The sequence below is a fragment of the Phaenicophaeus curvirostris genome, chromosome 1, assembly GCF_032191515.1.
Source record: "Phaenicophaeus curvirostris isolate KB17595 chromosome 1, BPBGC_Pcur_1.0, whole genome shotgun sequence".
In the NCBI taxonomy this organism is placed as follows: Eukaryota; Metazoa; Chordata; class Aves; order Cuculiformes; family Cuculidae; genus Phaenicophaeus; species Phaenicophaeus curvirostris.
Window position 1 is genome coordinate 6,295,044 of NC_091392.1, and position 21,168 is coordinate 6,316,211.

The 21,168-nt window shown below is 38.4% G+C and overlaps 1 protein-coding gene across 3 annotated transcripts in view; it reads right to left on the reverse strand.

Moving 5' to 3' along the window:
* The window catches only part of USP6NL (USP6 N-terminal like), a 123,235-nt gene that overhangs the window by 13,664 nt on the left and 88,403 nt on the right, over positions 1–21,168 (reverse strand). For all 3 annotated transcript variants that reach the window (XM_069869723.1, XM_069869551.1, XM_069869642.1), the window contains 7 exons: positions 18,011–18,118; positions 15,136–15,245; positions 12,447–12,495; positions 10,505–10,625; positions 4,586–4,680; positions 1,394–1,459; positions 1,205–1,304 (listed from right to left, as the gene is read on the reverse strand). In XM_069869723.1, the coding sequence (XP_069725824.1) occupies positions 1,205–1,304; positions 1,394–1,459; positions 4,586–4,680; positions 10,505–10,625; positions 12,447–12,495; positions 15,136–15,245; positions 18,011–18,118 (649 nt within the window). The remainder of the gene's footprint in view (positions 1–1,204; positions 1,305–1,393; positions 1,460–4,585; positions 4,681–10,504; positions 10,626–12,446; positions 12,496–15,135; positions 15,246–18,010; positions 18,119–21,168) is intronic.

The following is a 21,168-nucleotide window of genomic DNA, read 5'->3' on the forward strand; positions in this document are numbered from 1 at the left end:
TCCACAACAGTGCTTTGACTGGATAGGTATGCCATCAATGTTTTTCGGGGCAGACAAGAAAATGGAAAACAAATCAGAATTCTTGTTCTGCCACCCTCTCTGCCAGTCCTCAAATCTCTTGACTGTTGCCATAAGGTGCTCCCAGTGTTTTGATTGTGGAGGAAGTTGCTACGTACTTGCTATGCAAGCAAACCTGCACCTGGACTTTTTCCTCAGGTCCTCCCATAAAAGAGAGTAGTGAATAAAAAAAAACCACCTTCCCGTAGATGCTTACTTGCAAATAAAGAAGATAAACCAAAATACCACACAAAAAGACTTCCCTCTAAATGTTTAAGTACAATAATTTAAAACGTAACCTTTTTCATTTTTCACAACAGTTTATGAACAAACTAAAGAATACACCTCAGTGAGACAGTAAGGTAGTATCACCACAGTTTAAGGAGAGTAAACTAGCAAGCAAATTAAGAAATAAATTCTGCAGAGCTTCACACAGACCTCTGAATTTAAACAACGTTAAGTGACTTCACTAACAAAGCCAAAGTCCCAAAGTAAGACTGCATCAAACTTGAGCTACAAGATGCCCAAGTATATTTACAACCTAACATTCCATCCTCAAAATCTTTTAAGCTTCTTTGGAACTTGAAGTGCTAAATCACTTTGGAGAACTAGGCATATATTCTGCACAATTCTTCTGTTCCAAATCTCAAACTTCACTTTACCCAGGCGAGAGACGGAAAAGAGGGCCAACTGGGTAGATCACAAATTCTGAATTTTAGTTACATTTTTGGGCAAACGATGGCATTACAACACACACACACTGGTGATTCCTCATAGCCAAGTTGTTCGCTGCTAGAGTTTCAGGTATTTAGTAGGCCCCTCTGGATTCTTGGTACACTTTTTTCACAAATTTAAACCCTGTAGGGGCTAACAAGCTGTTTCCAAGCCTACATTTTTACCCCACTGTTTAATCAGCAACACACTCACCTCACAGTGATGCTTAAATAATTTTTTCAGTGTAATAAATATTTTTCTTCAGCAATCACACATAAATAGGGCAAAGATTTTGATTTGCCCATAAAGAAAGATAAAACACCTAATAATAATCACATAAGGCAAATGGAATTTTCACACAAAGTCAAGGTACTATAAGAAAAAAAATAGCTGAATCGCTGTTTAGCACTCAAACGTTGGAGAAATTTCTTACTTCTGTGTAGTTTCAGAATTGTGTAAGACATAGCAGTAAGAATCCGCTCTCCTTCAAGTATGTAGATATCCCATATCCTGAGGCTTAATGTAAAGGGAGTCTGCAAGGACAAAATCAGGCAACACTGTGAAAACAGTTTCTCCCAAGTCACAATTAAAAACAGACACAAAAATTGGAGCACATACTCACACGATCAAGGAAACACTGGAAAAACCACTTTGTTGTGTAAAAGCTAGTGGTCATATCCTGGGAATCCTGTAAAAAACACAGAAGTTTAAAAACTTTCACAAAAATCAAGCAGTGCCTTGCACTGTCTATGAAAAGACATTCTCACCTTGAGGCCAATGTACCCAACACTAACCAAAAAAAATTAATTTAACTACATGAAACACTTCTACTTTAATCCTACAAATACAATTTCTGTCTTTTATAGTTTTTCTTTATCAACTTCACTACCTGAAGAAACACACATTTAGAGATGCAGAGGATTTTAACATGCCTTAGACCTCCATCTTATTCTTGGGACAGAGATAGCAGAGGATTACACCCTCTCTCAAGAAAATAAATTAATATTCTGAAGCAACCTGGCTTAAGGCACTGGGTCCCCTTTAGTCTTTAATTTCTCTACAGCAAAGCTGCCAAGTCATGGAATCATAGAATGGTTTGGGTCAAAAGGGTCCTTAAAGATCATCCAGTTCCAATACCCCTGCCATGGGCAGGGCCACCTTCCACTGGATCAGGTCGATCAAAGCCTCATCCAACCTGGCCTTGAACACCTTCAAGGATGGGGCATCCACGACTTCCTTGGGCAAGCTGTGCCAGTGCCTCTCCACCCTCACAGGAAAAAAAAAAAATCATTCTAATATCTAAACCAAATCTCTCCTCTTTCATCTTAAAACCATTACCCCTCACGCCACAGGTTGCAAAGATTTTGTGATAGGAATACTTGTCTACCAGAAACCAACCTAAAGCAACTGAACTCTTCAAACATAGGACCCCAAAAAAGCAGTTAGACTGATAAGCAATTTCATTCCTTAATTAAGGAGACTAATTTTCCCTAGAGCATAGATGGTCCATCTGGCATGCCACCCTGTTTAAAGATGGCTAAAGCCTCTTTGAAGTTTCAAGGAGCTCTTCAAAGGTGTTTGCAGTTAGAGGAAAGGCCAAAAAAGAAGTCAAAAACTTAAGAAATTCAGAATTTTAACTTGGAGATAACATCACATTCTATGCTTGCCACATTCAGCTTTTCCAAAGCTTTTAAGTATTTACTAAACAAGCAATGGACCAAATCCTTCTGGTTTATCCCCACACAGGCTTTACCTTCATCTTTCAGCAAGATATATCTTAGTGATGTATCCACCATAAGAAATGAAGAAAAATAATTCTTAATATAATTGAAATAATCTTAATGATTAATCTTAATCTTTCCATTTTAAAAGCCTTTAAAATAAAGCAGACAGAATAGAAAACACATTTTCTCGAGATTTTTCTAACCTGTAATCATGGTCATCAGCCTACTGTGACAGAGATATAATGGACCATGGCTTTCCCTGATAAAAAAGCTGGTTGCTATTAAATTTAATGCCACTAAGCTAATTCACCCAAAAATTAAACCACGTTTTGATTTAAAACGGAAAAAGACACAATAAACAGATAGAGTGAATGTTCTCTGGATCTCTCCATCTAAACACTAGGCCAAGAACTCTCTCAGAAGGGAGCTCTCAAAGCATTTTATTTACATTAGCTTTTTCAATTATTAAAGCAACTTTCTGCACTTTTCTGAAACTTCCTTTTTCATGTAACTCAGGGAGGGAAGGGAAGAGTTCTTGATTATTATATGCACTAATAAAGAGGTATATAAGCAATACACCAAATTTAATAAGATGCCAGCCTTAAGTCATATCACCTCAGTCATGTATAATTATTTTTGGATTTTTACTAAGCACAGATGCCTTTCATCATCTACTTTTAAAACCACCCAGTCGTCTTAGGATTATTCTGTATTTTGTTCCTGTAAAGTGACAACCTCAAAAATGAGAATAAGATGGTATTTCTCAACAAGAATCATCAACTTGCATATACTGCATAAAAACTAAACATACAACTTTCATTTCAAAGCAAGTGACTTACAGAACTGGCCTTGATTTATTTAATTTTTTTTTAAAATATGACAAGATTATCTTGCATGACTAATTGTTACTTGACCTTTTAACAGAAGAATGGGGTTTTTTTCTAACCAAATCTCCCTAATTCCATGTCATGAGCAGGTCTTACAGCATGTAGTTAAAAAAAGCCATTAAATTTTATTTTATAATGCAACAGGAACACATTAGGACAGAATAGACTATTTCAGTATCTGCTCCAACTGCCTGACCAATTCATGGTTGACTAAGATAAGCACGTTATTAAAGGCCTTGTCCAACTGCCTTTTAAACATTGACAGGCTTGGGACATCAACCACCTTTCTAGGAAGCCTCTTCCACCACTCTTTCGGTAAAGATATGCCTCCTGATGTCCTCCCCTAGTGCAGCGTTGAACCATTCCCACATATTCTTAATGCAATTCATCACTGCCAAGGTGCTAGTCTGGTCCCAAATTGCCTTTTCTACAATTCCAAAGGAAATAAACATACCAAACAGAAAATAATATAGTTCCAGGAAGGTCTTGTTTGAAAGCACCTATCACTCTTAGAAGATGTTGCTGCAACTGTGCACCTCTAACGCTATCTTTTAAGACTTGGGGGTGGATTCTGGCAGAACTATTGTGATTGTAAAAGAAAATTATTGATGACTATGGGAAGGGTAGTTTTTTCCCCATTAGAAAAATAATTTGTTACTTACAATAAATATGATAAATATTAGCAAAAAAATAAAGAGCATATTATTTCCTATTGAAGACGATTAGAAGAGATAACATTCACGATGTAGCTTCATGAAAATACTACTGAGTGTATGCAAATTTTAAAAGGACCACTACCTCTTACAAAGTTTATTTTTTAAACTGGTTGGTTGCAAAGTTACCTCTGTTCAGAGACAAGCTACAAAGCTGTTTATAAAAGAAACTCTTAATAAAACATGTTAACATCAGCTCACTATACAGCAGTTTGCATAAGGCCAGGCAGAAGGACTGCACATTTTCCTTAAATCAGAGGTCAGAAGTGAGACAGACACCCTGTTGAATTATTCTTAAGATCCAGTTTTACCATAACTCTGCCAAGGTACAGCGAAACGTGGTCTATAATGGCAAAAGCACTTCTCCCTCTTACGGCTTTGCACGTTTTCCTGAGGCTGGAAGTATTCTTTACCTCATGGGTTACCCTGAACTGAAAGAAGGTAGCAAGCTGTAGATCAGTATTGTTTTTACTGTGATAGGAATACTTACCAAATGCTGCTTAAGTTTGGACAAAAATTTTTTCAGTATTTTGTCGTGATGTTCTTGGAACCTCAATAGTTTTGGAAAACCAGGAATAAAAAAACCTACGAAAAGAATTTGACCATGTAACAGGTGTTTGTACTGTAAAAACGACATTTAAAAAGGCATTCAGAGCTCTGAGAGCATTATCCTTCTATAAGACGACTGTATCTGAACATGTATTCATAGCAATATTATGATGCCTACATACAAATATGCACATAGTCCTGCCTAAATGATTACAGCAAAAGATCAATATGTTCCCTTACTGACTGTTATCAGATTAGTAATCATACAATGACAGCAGATCCATGAGTCCTACATTAGCCTACTTACTATAATTTCACAGGGAAACCGAATTTATAATTATTCTTTAAAACAAAACAAAGACCCACAATGCACACCAACTGAAACCTTTAAAAGCAAAAAAAAACAAAACCATAAATCATGATTATGCCCAGCAAATTCATAACAGAAGAACAAACAGCATAGGGAACTACTAGAAATGTCTGCACTGAACAAAATGCCACAAAAAAAAAGACAAGAGGGATATTCTACCAAGACGTATATCATGAATATATAGCATAAAGATAGCGAGATCACACAACTGAAATTAAGGGCATAAAGAAATCTTGAGTAGTTTTTAGTGATCATACAGTGGAAAACACTAAGATCCACTCCAACTGAATTATCAGCAGAGTTTAAAACAGACTCAGAGCACATAGATAATACTAGCCAAAAATCTTGAAATGTAAAGGAAAGCTCACACAGCTACACAGCAGGAAAAGAAACTATTCAGAGAAGATCCTTCAAAAAGCTGAAGCTGTGTTCAGATCAGAAAAACAGAAATGATCAAACACTGGCAGTATAAGAACGTGAAAAAACATGCCTCCCCCACAAAAAAGGAACTTACAGAAGACATTAAAAATTTTCTAATAGAACCATTTTCAAGCAACTTGGAAGTAGAAAACCTGACAGAGGATTTTTAGAAGTGCTCAGAGAATATGAAGTGAATACTAAAAACAAGTTAAATTTTTGTGCCAAAGACACCGGGGAGGTTCTCCAGTAAGAAACCTAAACAGCTTTAAAAGAACTGAAAAACGAGCTTGCTGAAACATTGACTCTATGAATTCTTTTGCTTAAAATAAAAGGAGCCTGGAAAGTGGCTGACATGATGTCAGCTTTTCTTAAACTGGTTTTCAGTCCATATTAGGCCAATATTCAAGAGGAAACTAGCAGAAACCATAATAAAGAAACTTGGAATAGGTGGATGCCCAGATGGATGCAATGCATCGAAGAAAAAATTAACATGTTTTTTGACAAAGAGAGGTCAGGTCTCTTAAATCTGCCAGGCTTCCTTAAAGAAAGTAGTGAGCGTGTAGGAACAGAGAGCAGTGGATATTGCTGATTTAACTTTCCAAAGGTACTTAATAGGTTCCATCACCAATGTAGTTGCAGGTTATGCATAGAAGTTGTGGATGTCCCATCTCTGGAGGTGTTCAAGGACAGGTTGGATGAGGCTTTCAGCAACCTGATCCACTGGAAATGTTCCCTGCCCACGGCATGGGGTTGGAACTGGATGATATTTAATGTCCCCTCCAAACCAAACCTCTCTATAATTCTACCACCTCTCCAGTCCACCTCCTAAAGCAGCTAATCCAATGAATTAAAAGAGAGTAAAATAAAAAAAGACCAAAAGGCTTCACTCATGAAGTTGCACAGGAGTTTGTGCTAGGACCTAATTTATTTGACATGTGCCACTGTCCATACCATGATGAACAGTCAGGTAAAGTCCTAGCCATCCTGAAAGAGGGTTGGAAACCTAGAAAAGACAGGAAGTCACACAAATTATTAAGGTATACAACGACTTCTGCATCCAGAACAGATTAAAATGCTGCATCTGATGAGCCTGCAGTAAAGAAACAGATGAAGGTGCCAGCAGTGAACAGGTTATGAACACTCACTGTCTTCTCTAAGGCAAAATCCAGAGGGCATCACGGAGAAACCATCATGTGGCAGATACGAAAGAAAACCGGAAGAACCCAATCTATAATCACACACAGTGAATTATTTAAGGAAGAATATACACTAGAGACTACCCAAGGCAAAAGGAATTATCACCTCAAGAAGTTCCTCCAGAAATTCTTTCAGCCTCTAATACATTTTCCAGGAGGTGTTGATCTTTGGTTGCCTTATTCTCAGACACTTCACTGAGCATCTGTTGCTGGTCACCATCAGAGACGGGCCACTGGGTTAAATAGGTCTAGCATAGCAATTCCATATTCACAGGATTTGAAAAGCCTACAAAAACCTGAACAGTTTTTACTCATAAAGAATAGGCAGTACAGAACCACAGAATCACTAGGTTGGAAAAGACTCACGTGATCGTTGAGTTCAACCACAGGTTTAATATTTCTAGACAAAAATCACTTTCTATCATACTTAAATGTCAGGGCGCATATTAGGAAATTTTCACAGAATCACAGAATAACCAGGTTGGAAGAGACCCACCGATCATCGAGTCCAACCGTTCCCATCAAACACTAAACCATATCCCTCAGCACCTCATCCACCCGTGCCTTAAACACCTCCAGGGAAGGTGACTCAACCACCTCCCTGGGCAGCCTCTGCCAGTGCCCAATGACCCTTTCTATAAAGAATTTTTTGCTAACGTCTAGCCTAAACCTCCCCTGGTGGAGCTTGAGGCCATTCCCTCTTGTCCTGTCCCCTGTCACTTGGAAGAAGAGGCCAGCACCCTCCTCTCCACAACCTCCTTTCAGGTAGTTTTAGAGAGCAATGAGGTCACCCCTAAGCCTCCTCTTCTCCAGGCTAAACAACCCCAGCTCTCTCAGCCGCTCCTCATAAGGCCTGTTCTCCAGCCCCTTCACCAGCTTTGTTGCTCTTCTCTGGACTCGTTCCAGAGCCTCAACATCCTTCTTATGGTGAGGGGCCCAGAACTGAACACAGGATTCGAGGAGCGGTCTCACCAGTGCCAAGTACAGAGGGAGGATAACCTCCCTGGACCTGCCGGTCACGCCGTTTCTGATACAAGCCAAGATGCCATTGGCCTTCTTGGCCACCTGGGCACACTGCTGGCTCATATTCAGTCGGTTGTCGACCAACACCCCCAGGTCCCTCTCCTCCAGGCAGCTTTCTAGACAGACTTCTCCTAGTCTGTAGCACTGCACAGGGTTGTTGTGCCCCAAGTGCAGGACCCGGCATTTGGCCTTGTTAAACCTCATGCCATTGGACTCTGCCCAGCGGTCCAGCCTGTTCAGACACGCCTATATTTTACTAATATTGCCTATATTTTACTAATATAGGCAAGGTGTTTGGGTTTCTTCTTAATGTAAACAGTGAATGACTACATCAAAGCTGATTAGCCATCCTTAATAACACTAGAAGTACTTTGTCCATGGAAAGTTGCTCTTTCTATTCATATATACTAATTCATTATCTTGACTCTTAAGACTATAGAAACACCAACAAGAAAGAGCTTTCAAAAATCTAGATCATTTTTTGGGTTTAGATACCTGTATTTTATCGTTTAGAGACTTTGCTTAATCCATACAATAAAAAGCATCAGAAAGACCAATATCATCCCTTGATTCCAAGTTAGGCTAGAAATTAGCCCGGCTATGTACCTGAGCACATATGCACCAATGTACACAGAGGCTGTACCCAAAAACTGCTCCAGCCTACAGATCATAGGTAGAAGAGAAAAACAGATTAAAAATTATGTCTATGGGGAGGAAGTCTTAACCATCCTACTTTGGTCGATATTGTCTTAATTGAATTAATCAGCCAAACCCTATAATTTCCACAGAGAGATGCTCATTTCAGAGAACTGCCTGATGGTGAGTGGTAGGAAGTGTAACTATAAAAGTTTTCCTTCGCAAATATTGGCAATTTAGATTTAAATTATTTAGGTTTCAAAGAACTAGCAAACAGCACTTGAAACTACCTTCCCCAAAGAGAAACACAGAAGAAGTCTCAAAAGTTAAATGACATTGTTTATGTGAGTTTTAAAGTTTCCTTTCCAGAATCTACAGTGATATTTACAGTAACGCTGCACTCATTTAAAACGTGTTCAATGAACCATAAGAAATCTAGGTTGGAAGGAGCTTCTAAAGATAATTTGGTCCAACTTACTGAAAGCAGGACCTTAGATTAGGTTGGTAACATTCAGTAAATGATAAATTTGGAACATTTGAGTTAGAAATAGTGTTTGTCAGCGTATCTATAAACGCAAACTTCCTTAACAGATGATGCCAAGACAGCTTCAATTGTGCATGAACCTGTGGCACATTCATGAAGCTTCTTGGGCTACCCAAAGCTCTCTCCTTCCCTCTCTAATGGTTTGACAAGTGACTGCCCTGCACCTGGGTTGAGGGGGGAAGAAGAAGGGATATCCAGTATTCCGTAACAGTTACGCAGGCAGTGTACTGACTCCCATATGTACACAGGTGACACGCTGGCCTCTGCAAGTCCATCAGCAGCTACCAGATGAACCCTCATGTTCATTACAGCAAGTTCAAATGATAACTACAACAATCAGCCTCAGAAATCTGCATTAGGAGTTCTCCATTAGCATCTCACATTCCAAGGTTAGGACTCTCCTGGTTTATGCAACATGTACAAAACACTAAGACATAAAATCTGGAAAAAGCTTTAAAATCCTATTTCACCATCTACGGCATGTTAAAAAGACAACTGAGCATGAGGAAGGCTCCCATGTATCAATATCAAATCGACTGATTTGGGATATAATGAGTTGATTTAGACTCGCTCCCTCAAACATCTAAAATCTTCGATGACGTGCAAGAAGCTCAACATTCTACATAGTTGTATTTCGATGGTTGTAGCTGCATAGCTCTTAATTATTCAATCTACAGATTTTTCGTAAGCCACTTTTAGTCTGTGTTATTGTGTAAAGCTCCAACAAGTCTTTGACTCTTTGTGAATTCCAAACTTCACTTATGACATCAACTGTCTCGTCAGATAGCACTTGTTGGGGGTTTTATGGGGTTTTGGTTTTTTTTCAAGGACAGAGCTTTGCAGAAGTATAAACAGAAAAACAGCCAACTAGCACTACATGCTGGGGGCAAAGAACATCCAAGAACAATGAGAAGCCAGGGAAGAAAGTTATCACAGTATGAGGAACTCTTACACAGGGAAGAGGCCACAAAGCTTGCTGGAAATTTGCTAAAAAGCCCAAATTTCTAGATAATATTTACTTTTTTCAATCTTTTAAGAACCACAGCTTTTCTGAACCACATGTCATTAACATCTACAAAAGAAGTTAGAATTCCTGGAGTTGTTCCATACCAATAGCCATGGAATATGCATAGATCGTACTAAACTTGGCACGGCAAGAGAGAACAACCAATATAATAAAAGTAACAAGACCAGGACCGCAGAAAATAATGTGTGAGTCAGGGATAAACCCAAGAAAATCAAACTTAATGCCTAGATACAAGTCCTTTTTTTTCTGTGGATTCCTGTCCTGTCAAATGACAGCACAGCTGCAATGTTATTTAGCACATTCTTTATTATGTTTCCACTACTATTTTAGTGCTATATAGATGCCTACATAGCCAGTTTTCAATTGGTTACATTCCCTGAGAGATTAAGAGGAAAGGAAACATCTGATTTTCATTAACAACTATTTGGAAGATATCACATATAAAAACAATTACTTAGCATTATGAGCAATCTGAGCTTCAGTAACATCCAATGTACACCCCCCCCCCCAGTATAAATCTCACATTATGTCTTACTTTGATTACACACAGACAGAAAAACACAGTTCCATTCTCAATTTACAACTTCAACAAGGCAGGTTGAAATCTAATATATATACAAACTAAGTGACATGAAACCCCATACCATGCATAGCATGCTTTGGACCAGAGAGAAGTTTCACCAAGGCCCAGAAGGCATCTTCTTCATTCATGTACATAAGGAGTAAAGCTGTGATCTGGCTCATTCCCTGACAGTATCCAACTTCCTGAAAATCAGACCATGAAAATATTAAAATGCTGAAAATAAAAGTCTTGTATTCATGAACTGTTAGTTTTCCCTTGAGCTGAGGGAGGAATGAAAGAGGATGCTTGTCCCAATGACATAAGTTCCCTAGTTATGGTACCACCAAACACTCTTAAACACTTAAAATATTGATAGACAGAAGGGAAGATGCACAACCCTCCAACTAAACTGGAAGTCTCAATTGTTCATTACAACTCTCTACTGATGCACAAAATCCTCATCAGGTAACTGTACCTCATCTCAGGTAACTATATCAACTGAACAGATATGTTTTCTTCTTAGTTTTAATTATTGGGGTTTGTTTGTTGGGTTTTTTTTTATGGTGAGTAGGACTTGCTTTGTTTTGCTTTACAGTCAGGGAACCATCTGATAAACACAGGACTTTTCAAGAGCGACCTATAACCTGCTAAAGTTCAGCAGCCCAACGCAAGCAAATATAGTAAACTCGAATAAAAACATTTTATTGTTCCAAAAGTGAACTTGAGCATTTCCTCTGCTATTAATTCTGACTTTTATGGCAGGAACAAGCTGTCACTATCACTTAGCAGCTCAGATAACCTCACTGCCGAAGTATTTGTAAGGACAATGACTTAATTGTTGCACAAGTTTGTTCAGGTTTACAAGTTCTTAGCAGACTTTGCTCTAGAGATAAAATCAAAGCATAAGAATTGCTATACATAAAGAGGAAAAATGAAATGTGAGTGTGAAACCAAAACCTCACTGCAGTATTCCCCATACACTTCAACATTCAATTTTAAACAATACTTTTCATTCAACTTGAAGATATTAGTCCAATGTTCTATAAAACATTTATAAATGTCCTTCCAGCATTTTATTTCTCAAGAGTGTCAAGGCTGTTTACAATGAAAAGTTTAAGACAACAAACGAAAGATGACAGATTCCAACAATGTAAAGTCTTATGGGCCAACAGTTATGAGGAGACAGGAACTGCAACAGGATAGAAAGGTTACATTCCTAGAAAAATGAAACAAAGTGGTATTCATTAGAGTAACTGCTTAATTTCACTTTATTTTCCTTAACTTCCCATATTTTTACATTGAATTCTAGGGAGCTACTGATGGATATAAAATGACAGATGCAGGAAAATGATCAGAATGGGCACAGTGAATGAGGGGTTAGCACATAAAAAACAGTAATACGCAGGCGTGATAGCATTTCTTTTTCTTCCACTTTATGCATGCAGCCAAAGACATTACAAAACACCTAAGTTTCTAACCCTTATAATATAGTCTGGAAACCATACTCTATCCATTCTCACTCAAGACTGCAGTCAGGACCAAGGGCTTCAGTAATGAAGATGCAACCTTTAAAATCATCTTCCATTTGTTAGAACCCTCCACATTATGAAATAAGCCTGTTTACTCCAATGTGTATCTTTCTGTTTTCCTTCCCATCATTCAAATGAATGGGAGGCATACAATAAAATGCAGGGGGTAATATCAGTAGTATAAAACTCTGGCATAGCACAAATTTGTTATTCTTTAATTAGAATATTAATATTAAGTTTCAGTCAAATTGTATGGACAGTTCAGTGTGTCCAGTAAGATATTCCTAATCAAGATCAGTTTATTTTCACTTCAGCTCAAAAAAATGCCAAGTAACAAATAATTTCTATGTACTTCTGAAGGTCTCCAAAATAATTATTAGGGTGGGTTTTGGTTTTTGATGGTTTTTTTTTTAGGAGAAAGATACAGAATTGCAAGTTATTATCTTATAGCAAGTTCAGAGAAACTATATTTAAGTGTGAAGGGACACAACTTACCGTATTATATATGGAATATGCGGCTAAAACATGGAATAAAGATTGTTGCCTGGAGAAATAAAAGTAGAAAAGGAAAATACTATAATACTGTCTTTTGTGAAAAGTGAAAATCATAAAAGTAGTGAACTATGTTTTGGAAACCTCTTTCCCCAATTTAACACGTGTAGCACCAAAGAACAGGACAAAGAAGATTTTACAATGGAATGCACTTCTAACTTCAAACCAACATCATATTTAGCATTTTTCTGATACTGAAGTTTCAAAAATACCCATACCACTTTGAGAAGGCAATGGTGTCAGATCATTGTTTTAATAGACAGGTAAAGTGAAGCACAGGAAAGGCTACATTTTAAACACTGATTCATTTTGAATGACAAAAAACACCCCATTCCTGATTTCCAAGCTTGCAGAACACTAGCAGCTGTTACTCATTTCAGAGATATAGAAGAGCCTAAATGCACAAAGCAGCTACAAAGGTATCTTGGCACTCAAATGAAAGGCTGCTTTAATGACTGCTACTGTCAAACTGAAGAACAACACCAGCAAGTCTGACTTGGCATCCTATGCTCAGTCTTCCAGGGTGCACTGATCTCCATGTACTTCAGAGTCAGAATTAAAGAGCTTTGTATAGGTCCCTTTGCTTTCTGTCAGAAGTCTAACTTGTGAGGATAGTCAGACCAAAAAAAAAGTAAAAAAAAAAAAAAACCAAACCACACAAACAAAACCAAAATAATAGTGGAGAGCTCTCATAACAAATTTTTAAACTCACATCTGCTCTTTGTGAGTAGCTGGGGACAGGATTTGGGAATCTACTTTCATCTACAACTAACGCTGCTAAAATCAAACTGCTGAGTTTTACATACTGTCCTTTTTCTATCCAGTGATATTCTCTCTGCCTGTCACTAATCAAACATATAGAAATAGATATTTGCAGGTTAAAAAAGAAAGTGTAAGTAAAAAGCTGTGTATTCCCTACTGTGAAGAGGATGCATACTTGCAAAATTCTGCTGAAATATCCACACTGTGGCATTTTTGTTTGTCCTCCTGCAGAACTGAAGCTTAGTCTTCCTCCAGTAACAAAGGTGCAACCTAAAGTACTAGCTATTAAGCTGGAGTTTTCTTTTACAAGGACAAACTAAAAGGTCCCAAATGTACACAAGAACCTTCTGTATCATCAGCTGACCATATGAAACGCGACATAAAAGCTCAATCTTATTCACAGTAAGATACATAAAATAATGGTAATTTTACTGCTATTTACACTAGATGATACCACTGAAAACCTGTAAAGAATGAACCTTAAAAGACATACAGTCTACTTAGAAGTCAAACAAGCTATTGATTTACCTGGGGGACTTTATTTCATTGCTATGTGAAATGATTTCTGAATTTTTCATCAAGGCATCACTGGAAATACATAATAAATGTACAATAATTCCAAGATCTATTCCAAGTGTGAAATTGCTTTATGCAGCCAAAAGCTTTCCTGTGGACTCTGAGGGCAAGCTTACAACAAAGCTACAGGGACTGGAGCTGGCTCTGCCTGTGTTAACCCCCAACTGATAGGGCAGCAAGCTATTGCCAGCACCGAAAATGTGTGCATAACAACTGAGGCCCAGAAGCAACACAACCATTTCTGCACGGCACCGTCTCAGTACTACAGAGAGGCGAGGCACGTCAGTTCAACTATAGATAGCACTGAACAAATAAACCTAAACTACAGTGGCTGCACAGAAAAGCTCTCAGCTTGGGAATTTCTGCTTTGTGCTCCATCCTGTGCTGCAGCCAGAGACATTCCCCATATTTAGAATCTCTCCACAAAATACCTAGAATAATAATACAGGAAAACGTTTGTTTTATTATCACATTAAAGTCCACAGCTCTTCGAGTATTGCTTTCTAAAAAGAGCAGACTACCACAGAATCCGCCTCAGAAAGAAAAGGGGATTAAAAACTGAACTAATGCTGTCACAGAAGGGAACAATATACCCTCTTCATCTCAGCAGGGTGCCCATGCTGCAAACTAGCAACAATGCTGATGTTTGTATCGCTGCTTATTTCGCTATTAAACATTTTTAAAGATGACAGCTGCCTACTATTCCTCATCCAACAACAGTAAAAATATCTAACATTCTGAAGAAATCCAAAAGCATTAAGGCCTTCATTTGTAAATAATTAAATGCTCACATCTAAAATAATACTTTGTTTTGTTCTGAATTAGATACTAGAAGAGGAATAGAAAATCCAAAGGAAGGCTAAAATCTCTGGAAAGAAAGGAGTTATTAGAGATGCAAAAGGTTATTCTGATTTTGAAAATACAGTCACAATTCTAAGATACTACTGACAAAATGATTTGTTAATAAATCTTAACTAATTTACTAGTTTGAAATTCCCATGCTTTTCTCTTTACAATATCTGAGACTGTTTTTATTAAACATGAAACAAGATGAGAACAGTTTAGAAATGGTTGTTTTTAGAATGCTACTGGCTACCTCACAGTGAGGGAAAACTGGTTGGTTGGAAGTGGCCATCTAGTTTCGCAGTAGTTACGGTAATTACATCACTGCACATAGACTATCCTGCTTTGAAAGGTTCAATACATTCAATATTCTTGCATAGGTCGAAGAGGTTTGAGGCAGATTGGAAGCTAGTTTTAAGACAAACAGAACAAAACCTTTTAGTTTACTTACTTAACACCGTATCTGTCGCGAAACATAATATGATCTCTGTATGTTCGATTTACATCAAGATCTATTTGCCTAATATCCGGTGAAGACCCTCGTGCTTGATATTTCAATTTCTAGGAAAACAGTAAAGAGTAGAAATTAAAATTGTGATTTCTAAACCAGCAGAAACTTGCCTGACTGCACACTTACACTGAAGTATTTGCCGTCTCATGATTTAAAACACTTAATACAGAACAACAACTCACAAGTTAACAATTCCGACTTCCAAACTATGCATACACATACATTCTACATGAATTCTACCGGCAGACACATTCACACAGAATAGATGTAAAAAAAAACAATCCCATAGTATACATTTTTGTGGCACGCCATAAACTACCCATATCCAAGGTTATGTTTCAGCATTTCACATTTGTAATTGCCATTTCTCAGACAGGCACATCACTGGGGAAAGGCAGAAAGAGAATTTTACTACTCAGGAACAAGAACCTAAGATGTAAATGCTCCAGACTGGACTTTTAGAAAATGATTTTGTCTGGTTTTCATACTTTTCTGCCTTTTCCTCTAAGCAGAAGTAATAGCTACATAGCTGCAATATATTATCTAAGTATAAATAATGGACATTTGTCTAGTAATGTCTTCCGTCTCTCCTTTCTAATCTAATTTAGTCGTAGATTACCTGTACTTCAGCATTTGCTTTAATGTCATAATTAAATCCAATTTTGCAATCGAATACTTTGGAAGCCTGTACAGGTTAGATTGCCACCTTATTTTTTTGCATTTAGAATAATTTTCTCTTGACATTTATTCATTGATTCTCACTTCTGTCCATAAAGTTGAGTTTGCAGGACATTCCTAACTAGATTCAATATGGTATTTTCAAAACCTTTCATCTGAGTAGGTATTATAAGTGAATACCATGGACAGAAGGCAGAACTCTACAGCTTCTGGTTGGAAGTAAACAAAAAGGTTTAAAGACAGAACAAAACAGAAAAAAACCAGGGATTAAACAGGGAACAGTAACATTGGTTCCATCTGTTGAATATAACCAGAAGCTTCATGAATTGATTAGTCTGGAGAAGAGAAGGCTGAGGGGAGACCTTATTGCTCTGTACAGCTACCTGAAAGGAGGCCGCAGGGAGGTGGGTGTTGGTCCCTTCTCCCAAGTATCAAGCAATTGGACAAGACGAAATGGCCTCAAGTTGCACCAGGGGAGGTTTAGATTGAATATCAGGAAAAACTAGTTCACCAGAAGTTTTGTCAAGCTATGGAACAGGCTGCCCAGGGAAGCAGCTGAGTCACCACCCTTGGAGGTATCTAAAGGAAGTGTAGATGCGGTGCTCTGGGACATGGTTGAATAATGGATTTGGCAGCATTAGGTTCACAGTTGGACTTGGTGATATTAAAGGTCTTTTCCAATCTGAAACAATTTTATGATTCTGTGAAATACCTGTAAGACATTGAACCAACTGATAGCAGCCATTAACTAGCACAACACTGACCAAAATCTCAGCTTCCTGCACAATTTAAAGTACTAACACCCAGAATGATTTGTGCCCCCTGACCGAAAAGGAAGAAAAAACTTATAGTTTTAAAGCGGCATGAGGACTCAGAGCCTATGATTTCTTGGAATACAGGAAAAGCAGCACCCCAAGTCCTCACCATCATGAGAACCTCTAGTGTGAGTGAAAGGAAAGGGTATTTATGGGCTGAGAAATGGAAAGGACAGAAGATTAAGAACTGGTAATTGCCCTGCAGAGACCTGAAAGACACTATCTGACCTACAGAAAAAATGCGTATTTTCTTTCTAATTTTAAGGCATGCAGTTTGTATCAAATAGTTGTAATAAGGAGTGTTAAATCACCTCAGGAAATGGGAAAACAGAGAGGAGTAAGCTGAGCTTATTGCAAATATGTAAGACAGGATGACAACGATGGCAGAACACTCTACAATCCTAAAGTGCCTTTCTGTCAGCTAAACTCTTCCTATAATCCTTTACCAGACAGAAGGACAGAAAGGGAAAGACAGAATTTCAAAGAATTCAAGTATTGCTCTGCCTAACTTACTAGCCTGCACATAAACCTTACTCTCCACTCTTGGGTCTGAAGTTCAGCTCTGATGGCCTCCACCTGTATTCACACCCACAGAAAAAGTAGAGTTAGTAGGGAAAAATTCAAAGGAATATAAAGTCGATAATTCACAGGTTGCTTTAACTGGGTGAGGACGAGAGCTGGGGTCACATAACACATAGCTATTTTCTTTATATTTTAAGTATGACATACACTTAGGTGGATGATTTATGCCTGTAGAACTTTGTGGGGGTTTACATCCTGTCATCAGGAGCATCTCCCAGAATGCAATCAAGTAGCCAGACAGTGCTTTGGAAGGGGTACCTAAGCTTCACTTGGAGACGAGACCGCAGAACAGCAGCCAGCTTGTTCTGGCTTTTAGAAGATCAAGGCACCAACCTCCACCTCCTCCAGAATACTAGAATTCCTCTCCAAGAGGTGCTAAGAAGGTGCTTGCTTAACTGACATTTCCCAAAGAAGAGCTGTACTTTCAGAGGTTTCTGTATTCTTACTGGGACAGAGGTTTTGTCTTATTTCGTTTTGCTTTTATAAAGGTTTTTGCAAGGATTTGAGAATGGGAAGAGAAATGGAATTACAGGAATTACAGAAGCAAAATAGAAGCTGGGAAGTGCTTTTCAATACATGGCCTCTTTCCTAGCTAGAAACAGGCAGCAGAGTTCAACATAAATGTTCAATGACAATTTCTAATCCTTTGTTTTAAACACTACATAACAACAAAAGCTTAACAAAGCTTGTAGCCTCAGTATATGAACTTTTAAAATTAAATGCAAATTCCACAAACTCACATTATAAAAGTCTTTCATTTCTTCCTTCATTTTAGGGACATCAAGTAGTAAAGACCAGACTTGCCCTCTGAACTGTAGTGGGATTCCTTTATAAATTCTCCTATGAAACTGTAAAAAGAAAAAAATAAATTAGTGCAGTACAATCTACAAAGTTCTGAACAAAAGGAACAATGACATAAAACTAGCTAAAAGGAATAATTACGTCAATTGTCTTACAACTGGACAATCTTTTGGGGATAAAGTGTTGCAGTGTCTTTTGAGGGACTGGAAGCGTCCAGTGATGCCATCTGGGAACCAGCAGAGGTACAGGGAACAAAACAAACATACAGGCCAAAACGTCACTGCATGCAGGTGATGCTTACAAGTCAAGACTTCAGCATGTAGGAAGGCCTATCAAAATTTTCACACCTCTGCTGAGCAACACTTACTCTACAAATATTGGAAAGATGACTCCAAATTTGATAATTTAGAAAAAAAATCCAGAATCTGAGCAAGACAATATTTCAGAACAAGCCCAAATAGCTCACTACAACTACAAACTGCAAGCGGGAATGCTGAAAAGCTGCATCAAAGTAGTAGTATCAAAACTTTATAAAGATTAACAGTAAAAAGAAAAAACCCACCATAACAGATCTTTGAATTCTTGCAAAACTGCAACAGTGCACCAATATGGACGTGTGTCAACATAACAAACACGTGAGATACAAAAAACAGGATGTGCCATTTGTAGACGTAACAGACTTCAGATCTAAACTAATAATCAGTTTCCTAAGTTCACATTAAAACATTTGCACAAAAGCATTGTATAAATACAAAGACATTCTACCTATGGTTGCTAAAAACACAGAACAACCTAACAACACTGCATGCAGTTCTTAGCTATGAAATAGAAAATTAAATTCTCCATTCCTGACACATTCTGTTCTGACACTAAAGCTTGTATTAGAGGCAGGTGACAAGGGGCTAACTCGGTACCTGTGTGTAAATAGAGTAATTACATGAACTATCTATCCCTCTTGCCTCTGACATGGCACTGCTCTTGCACTTTGATTCAGTGGTTTGGTTCTTAATGGGCTTATCTGAAAAAAATCAGGAGCACCGACAACTGTCTTCCTCACTCCTCTTCTGATTTGCATCTCTTCACACTGCAGCATTTAGAAGCACCAAGAATCTCTACACAGAGAAAGATGCACCAGTCATCTAAAGTCTTGGTTTTGTGCAGCCAGAAGAGACTCAAGGTAAGCAAAGCCTTAGAGCAATTAAATTCTAGTAATTCTAAACACTCAAAAGACAATGGAAAAAGTTATCATCCTTCTGGAAATGTGACTACAAAAAGGAAAACTAGAGATCTATAACAAAGAAAATGGACCTTTCTGAAGCTCTGTTTTTACCACTATTTTAATGGTGGTACAGAAAGACAATTAGATTTAAAACAGAACAAAACACACAAAACCCCTCTTTAAACCATTAAGTATTCTTTGCATTAACATATAATGAAAGCTAGAACTTAAGAATTTCAACTGGAAAAAGCACCACTTCCTTAAAATATTTTTAAAAGTTATGTTGGTAATCTAAGAAATATTTTGACAAGAAATGCCCTCCTCAAAGACAAGATCCTTCTTTCTTTTTCAAGGATCTCATGACTCCAGTTTTGGAAGATTAATGAACCCCTCATTGCAGTGTATTTGCAAACCTCCTGCTGTTGGGGATACATCAGATCTTCAAAGGTGTCTTTAATGCCAGCAAGGATTCGTGTCTGGATTTTAGAGTGTGTGACACTTACAGACATATTGTGATGGCTTTCTGAAGGAAACAAAACTTAGAAGGGTTCTGACTTCTTTTTTCCCGTCCCCTTTTCAAAAGAAAACTAAACTTGTATAAGATGCAGCAGCCATCCTGGAGGCTGTCCACAAAGAAAATTGACAAAGAAAAAACTTTGGTGCTTTAAAATTATTACAATTGCTTAAGTAGACACGCATCTAGTATGAGCACACTTATGTCAGTAGTTTCTTCTCTAAGGATAAAGAACAAGGTGCAGTGCTACACAGCACCCTTCTACAGATGTACTTCCAGCTTCAGCTCACACAGAGAATTTCAGCGTGTGCCAACCCTGACACAAGGATAATGGCTTGCCAGAGGGAGGCTGATTCAGTCTTTTGAAAGCCATGCAACACCAATTGCAATGGAGTCATCCTGCAAAGAGATGAGCCTGTCTACTGGAACCCAGAGAGTGCTAAATTTGCTAAATCTTTTCTGGGAACTTAGAAGAGTAAGAAAAACAAAAGCAATGTTATATGTCCCCAGTGACACGTAGCTGCATTCCTCAGACTCGTGGTACAGCAACCTGCAACAAATCTTTGCCAGTTCATTATAATTTTGTAACTCACTTTCAAATGTCTCCAAAACCCAAAAATTTATTAGTAAAGAGAACTAGTTGAAGAAGAAATTAGAATCACAAATTCATAGAACGGGTTGGGCTGGAAAGGACCATAAAGGTCACCCAGTTCCAAACCCGTGCAGTGAGCAGGGATGTCTCCAAGTAGATCCAGTTGCCCAGAGTCCCATCCAACCTGGCCTTGAAAGACACTTCCAATCTTCCAGGGATGGGGCATCTACCACCTGTACCAGTGCTTCGCTAGCCACACAGCATTGTGCTGCCATCCAGAGGTACCTCGACAGGCTGCAGAAACAGACTAATGGGAACCTCATGAAGTTCAAACAAGGAGAGGTGTGAAGTCCAGCAACTGGGAAGGAACAGCTCCATGTACTGGTGCATGCTGGGGGCCTCCCAGCTGGAAAGTAGCTTAGCATATAAGTGCCTGGGGGTCCTGACAGACACCAAGTTGAACATGAGCCAGCACTGTGCCCTTGCAGCAAAGACAACTAACAGTAATACTGGGCTGTGTTAAACAGAAGTATTGCCAGCAGGCTGAAGGAGGTGACCGTTCCTCTCTGCTCATCAGTGGTGAGGTCATGCCTGGAGTAACATGACCAGTTCTGGGCTCCTCAGTACAAGACAGACACGGACATACTGGAGAGATTCATACATGGACATACTGGAGTGAAGGACTTGATCATCTCTGCTATTAGAAAAGCCTGAGAGAGCTGGGACTGTTCAGCCTGGAGAAGAGAAGGCTCAGGGGGATCTTATCAGTGGA